General features: G+C 42.4%; 1 protein-coding gene across 1 annotated transcript; it reads left to right on the top strand.

Annotated features, from left to right (window-relative positions):
* Positions 1-6,612, top strand: LOC138616723 (synembryn-A). Its single transcript, XM_069691244.1, has 13 exons — positions 1-90; positions 189-236; positions 1,026-1,043; positions 1,145-1,234; positions 1,324-1,931; positions 2,375-2,510; positions 2,597-2,785; positions 3,125-3,219; positions 3,823-3,973; positions 4,118-4,213; positions 4,924-5,068; positions 5,467-5,746; positions 6,189-6,612. The coding sequence occupies exons 1-13, from the start codon at positions 1-3 to the stop codon at positions 6,328-6,330; spliced, it is 2,088 nt and encodes a 695-aa protein (XP_069547345.1). The 3' UTR covers positions 6,331-6,612.
* Positions 6,613-6,660: the final 48 nt, after the last annotated feature.

Genomic DNA, 6,660 nt, shown 5'->3' with positions numbered 1-6,660 from the left:
ATGGACGTGGACGTGGAGGGGATTATCCAGTGCATCAAGCAGGGGGATGGGAACGGTGTTCAGATGCAGCTGCAGGAGTTCAACAAAGAGGTAACACAGAGCACACAAGAAGCTCACGCGTACACCACACACTGCTGATCCTGGCGTGTGCAGACCTTTTGTGTTGTTTTTTTGGGTGTCTCCTGCAGTACGCACAGTGCTTCTTCTTTGATGCAGAGGAGAGCGAAAAAAGGAAAGTAAGTTGGTTTGTTCTTCTGCACCTGTACGTTCACCGCCACTGTCCTCTCAGTGTTTCTCAAAACCTCACCTTAACCCTCCCTTCACGCCACAACTCCATCTCATCCACCCCTCCCCAACCCCACCCCACAATCTGTCTGCGATTAGTAATTCTGCTGTATCAGTTGTTCCTGATCCTCTATCCTTGCCTGCTCAGGCAGATTGAGAGCAGGCAGAGTGATTGAATAATCAGCGCACCGCTAACTGTCAGAGTTTGGAGAAACTCTTCGAAACAAGGAGGTGTGTCAGTCCTAACTTTAGAGGCCTTGAGAGATTTTGGTCTAAAAGTAATTCACAAAGCATTTTTATAACTAAAAGTAGCTCCAAGTCAATTTAAATACATTTAATGTAATGTTAATGTTATGTATTTTTTTTTAAATTTCTAATTAAATACATTTTTCATTTAAATGTAATGTAATTTGAATGTATTTGTTTACTTTCCCATCCTAATCCTATCCAGTCTAGTTCCTTTTTACTTTATTGTTTAATGGTAAGTATATTATGTTCAAACTAACAATTACAGACTGATCACCTGCAGACATGACTAAATTAATCCAGAAACAACATATCAGCCACAGCAATAAGGCCCTCTTGGGTTTGGAGTTCTCCCATTTCATCCTGAAATTGTTCAGCGCATTTCTGTTTAGAGGAAACTCTTTGCTCTAACTCTTCGGAGGACTCCTAATAAAACTATTTCCTCTCTCTGCTGTTACATTGCTCGCTTGAAATGGATTGTCCACCTCCAACAGCAAAAAAAACTAGAAGAGGTACAGTTTCAATTGCACATTAAATGCTCTGAACTAATCCATAAATTGTAGAAAAGTGTCAGAAGTTTTGATTTGATTTTTCCTTTTAACTGCTGTACCAGTTCAAGAAGAATAAAGTGAGGGACTACCCTGATTCTGACTCCGACAGTGACGAGTACGACCAAGAGGATCGAGGTCTCATCCTCAGACAGGTACCTGTCACTCTCTGCTTGTCGTTAGCTCATTTGAAAAGTGCTGCCAAACTAAATTTCTGTAAATGTGCCTCTGTCCCTGCCCTCAGAATTTAGCTGTTGTCCTCATGAGGTTCATAAGGACAGGGGTCAAATGTCGTCTGTTGAGAGTATCTCTGCGCACCCTGAGGATCCTGTCCAGGGACAAAAAGGTCCTGGGCCCATTTGTGACCGACAGTGCTCTCCTGACTCTGGCCAAACTAGCCGGGCTGACCACAAGTGATGTCAGTGACGAAGCCAACGACCCTGACTGTGACTTCTACGATAACATCATCGCTTCTCTTGCCGAAGCCAAAGTGCTACAGGTTCACACCGATGAGGACGAAGGCGAAGCTGGGGCCAATGACCAGAACGAGGAGGGCTTTGCCCTCGATGACGATGCCAAGAGTGACATCAGCGTCGCCAACAGCGCCGATCTTGACAGCATCAGCTGGTTCGGGAGCCACAGGACCAGCATCAACGAAATGCACAGGGGCGGCACCCATCACAAGGTGCTGGAGCGGGGGAGGAAAGACCGCAGAGAGAGCAAGATGGAGGTGGAGGAAGAGGAGGACGAAGGACAGTCTGGAGAGGAAGCACAGAGAAAAGAGGCCATGAAGGTGTTGTGTAATGTGGTGTACAACAGCACCTGGGCGCAGGGAAGGTTCAGTGCTCTCAGGTGTGATTCCTCACAGGACACACACTGACACACAGACCGACACACACACACACACACACACACACACACACACACACACACACGATCTCACAAATAATCACAAACATGAGGCTTTTTTGAGGCTCAGAGTTTCAACAATCAAAAAGGGAGAAAGCCATTGTGAAAAAAGCAGAGGCATGCCCTAGAAATAATTTGATGATCCTGACAACTGTATACACATACGTCCTCCTCTGCCTGCAAGCAACAAGTTCATTCTCGCTCTGGTGAAGGTCATTTTTACAAATACAATTCAAAGTGCAAACTGCAGTGAAACCTGACAGGGCAGAATGAGACAGAACTGTGAGGGACGGTGTCATTCAAATTTTTCCTAACCTTCACTTTTTGTTTTTGTGTAAATCAACATACTTCCAGACAGCTAACCTCTTGCTTGTCTTCTCTGTCAGGCTTATGTGTGGTCTCACAGAGCGTCTGTCCTCCAGTGCCAGCTGCTTGTCTCCCTCCAGTGTTCAGTTTTATGAACTACGCCTCATGTTCCTCATCACTGCGCTACGGCCAGAGCTCAGCACTCAACTCCAGCAGGTGACATAACCTCACATCCCACCAAGAAACACGTCACTTTACATCTTTTCGTCGTGCCCTCAACCTTTTTCTCTTTCCTCTCACAGGAGGGAGGGGTGTCCATCCTCACAGCAGCCTTGGAGAGCGGCTTGGAGGTGCAGTGGAAGGAACAGTACGAGTGTGTGCTGGACCCAGCGGCAGCGCCCATCTCCCTGGAAGCCTCTCAGCGCATCATAGAGGTCCTCAAAATCCTCTTCAATATCACCTACAGCACCCACAGGCAGGAGCCAAGTGAGGTCAGTGAGCATGAGGGGGTGATAAACCTGTCAGCCTTCAGGTGTAATAAAAGAGCAGGACAAAAGAGTCACATACAGTAGGAACAGTTCAAATTTCAGGAAATTGGAAATGATGTTTACTTTTTAGAGCTAGTCAGTATAAACAGTAGATATTTATAATAAGGCTTTGATCAGACACATCTGCCAGCTATTATTTGAGGAAATACATGAAATTTACTAAAGACCAAATTAAATCAAAACCTACCCTGTATGGCCTTTTCCATCTCAACTGTATCTTATACATGATGAGTCCAGATGAAGAAAGAAAGGAGCTGAACTGTAAGTTTTGTCCCCCTTCAGGACGATGCAGCTCTTTACCGACACCTGGTGGCGCTCCTGCGTGTCTGCCTGATGAGGAAGTGTGTGCTGTCGGATGACGCTGATGATCTGCAGGGGTGAGCGTGAAGGGAAGTTAGACTGAAAGATAATAGTGAAGATAATCATCAGGAATAACATGTAGACAGATGTTTGCACTTTTTTTTTTTTTTTAAATCAGGCTTATTTTCTAATTCTGTAACTCGACACTATATATATTCATACTATAAAATCTTGCGATTACACCATGTTTAATACAATCATAAATGAGGTAAAGAACTATAACATTTAATCTTCACTATTATAGCCTGTCTGACAAATTTGTTTTCTAAAAAGATAATAGATAATACTGTCATAAAAGTACAAGAACTTTATAATCCATTTACATACTAATTTGTAAAGAACAACTGGTTCTGAGATTACAAGTACCATTTTTAATTTAGTGTGTGGTGGGAACACCTTCAGCCCTACCCTGGGTTTGTTAACTGAAAATGGTATTCCAGGTTGTAAAATGTAAATATGTAGAAGTTTAGTTTTCCTCCTAAATTTCACTTTCATATTGACACATCGTTTTAATTTAGTATCTGATCATGTGTTTACCATTTATTGTATTTTTGTGTTTACCAGTATATAATGACTCATCCTGCCAAAGAAAACCACATACTTTGTTTCCCTGTTCACAGTCACACAGTCAACCTGTTGTCAGCGCTGCCTCTCCAGTGTCTCGACGTGCTGCTGATGGGGCCTCTGTTGCCAGGCTCTGAGCAGTGTCAGGGGGTCAACATGGACTGTGTCCACACCCTACTGATGTTCATGGAGAGACGCCTGGAGTCGGTGAGGGACAAAGCAATATGAAAATCCAAATCCAAGACTTTACTTCTGAAAAAAGTTTACATTTTTGGTTGTAAAAGAGAGACCATCTGCAATAACAATACTGAAATAACCGGAGAGGGGTTTCCTCGTTTGTCTGTTTTCCAGGGTGATAAGATCAAAGAGAAGCTGACGCCGATCTTCAATCTGCTGACAGAGAGCTGCAGGGTCCACAGAGAAACACGCCACTACATCAGGAAACATGTAATATGACACAAAACATGTCACATTTTCCTTTTTACAATATGTGAATTACACTAATGAGCAAGAATATTATGACCATCCTTAATCTCTAATATGCTGTTGGTCCTTTGTGTGCCACCAAAACCGCTCTGATCTATTGAGACATGGACTTTCTAAGAGGGAAGGCTCCCAGTACTATCTGGCAGAGAGATGACTGTGAGTTGAAGCTGCTGCTGCAAATCAAACTCGTTCCAGCTCACCCTGCAGCAGAGCACCTCAGCATTTCTGACCAGAGGCGACCTACAAACATTAACTTTCAGAGATGCACCTCCCCAGTCATCTGACCTGTGTCAAAGCTGCTCAGGTCTTTACAACAGGGTCCTCCTGTCCTCCTGAACCACTAAAGTTTCAGTGTCGGAGGAAAGACTGAACCCCAAGTGTCTCCTGATTGCAGGCGAGCAACTTGCAGGGCGGCTCTGTCACCATTCATGTGTGAATGAGTGAATGGGAGGCAAATTGTAAAGCACCACAAGGGTAAAAAACGCACAATATACGTGCAGAACATTTACCATTTAATAATTAGTACAACATGGACCTTGACCTTGAACTCAATTAACATTATTCGGTTCACCTGTAAGTGGTTACATTGTTTTTGCTCATCAGTGTGTAGTTGCAGAATTTTTTTCATTAGATTAAAGACCACTGAAATGACAATTTACCCCCCTCATTAGATCCTGCCTCCTCTGAGAGACGTATCTCACAGGCCGGAGGAAGGCTCCACAGTCAAGAGTCGTCTGATTCGTCTCATGACTCATCTGGACACAGACGTCAAACACTGTGCCGCTGACCTCATCTTTGTCCTCTGCAAGGAAAACGGTAAGACTAAACACTATTACTGTGGGAATAAAGTAAATTACAGTCTATTTATAAAGATAAAATGTTGTGTGTTGGAATTATGGGATGAATTTTAATGTCCCTTTACATTCACCTGATATTTTAATATTTGTTCTATATATTTTCTTGATATTTTATATGGGTTCACTGAATATATGTAAGATTTTTTTTTAAACGATAAACCCTATTTTCAAAATGTCCACATATGCTGTATATTAGTACAATTCAAATCATTGTTGGTGTTGATCATGTTTTTTTGTACACCTTTCTTCCACACCTGTTTAAAAATATCGCAGTGTTTTTTGTCGGCATTAATTTCAGCGTATTCATTCACTTTCTCCCCACCCGCCGCTCCCCATCACCTCCTCTTCTTCTCCTAGTGAGCCGTTTTGTGAAGTACACAGGTTACGGGAATGCAGCGGGCCTGCTGGTCACCAGAGGTCTGCTGGGTGGGCAGGCAGCCAGGACCTCCACCTCTGACGCCCATTACTCCAGCGACTCTGACTCAGACACAGAGGAGTACCGGCAGGTCAAAGACCGCATCAACCCGGTGACGGGGCGGGTGGAGGCAGATCAGCCGGACCCCATGGAAGGCATGACAGAGGAGGAGAAGGAGGAGGAGGCCAGGAGGCTGATCATGCTCTTCAACAAGCTGTCCAGGTCGGCAAAAAACAGACATGCACCTTAAGAATCTGTCTGATGGTATTAAAGATATGAGAGTCTGAAAACCTGATTTTCATTTTTAAGAGCAAAGACAATTAACTGCTGTTCAAAATATAGCATGAGAAAAACATCTTAAATCTCAGTTTATCAAAGTATTATGACACCTGTAAGGAATATGTTATTCATACATATGTAGCCTATAAGATAAAATAATCATGTGCATCAACACTCTGTTTGTTTAAAGTTAATATTTCCTCTTGACATTTGCAGAGGAAGCTTCATGACAAGTTATTGTCAGAAATATAGATTTGTATTTTTTTACAAATCACCACTGACATAAAGATTGTCTGTATAAACCTATTTTTATTAAATTCCTAGGATGACAACAATGTTACTACATGATTATATAGACCATGTCTTTTACACGGTGTGTTTTCAGAGATAATATTATCCAACCGATGGGAGTGGATGCAGAAGGGAAGCTCGTCCCGTTGTCAGGACAAAGGGGAAATTCCCTCAACGAGGAAGCCAAGTCTGAATCGGAGAATGATGGAGAAGCAGGTGAAGATGAAAAGAACTGAATCATGTCAAGTCCATTTGTTCAGTTTTGTGATTTTTCTTTTGTGAAGTTTGTCAGTGTATAAATATGTGTTCTTTAAGTGTGTGGATGACACGGAAAGAAATGTGATGTAGTTTTCATTTGGACCCAGCCAGGCATTCTGACACGTGAATAAACCCAAGAGAGGATATTTATTTATTCTTCTTTGGAATAATATCAAAAAGAAAAAAGGTCACGCTGGTTTAAATTAAGAAAGAAATTCTGAATAGATCCTGAAAAGGCATTGTTTTCATTGTAATAATTATACCCATAAATGTTTTAATAAAGTCCTAAAATCTATTCTGATGTTATG

The sequence above is a fragment of the Brachyistius frenatus genome, unplaced genomic scaffold (genome assembly GCF_029030835.1).
Source record: "Brachyistius frenatus isolate BFR_SWC_R1_liver_20210118 unplaced genomic scaffold, ASM2903083v1 Contig_11, whole genome shotgun sequence".
Taxonomy (NCBI): Eukaryota; Metazoa; Chordata; class Actinopteri; family Embiotocidae; genus Brachyistius; species Brachyistius frenatus.
The sequence above is the reverse complement of the archived record's forward strand: the minus strand, read 5'-3'. Positions and strand labels throughout refer to the sequence as shown.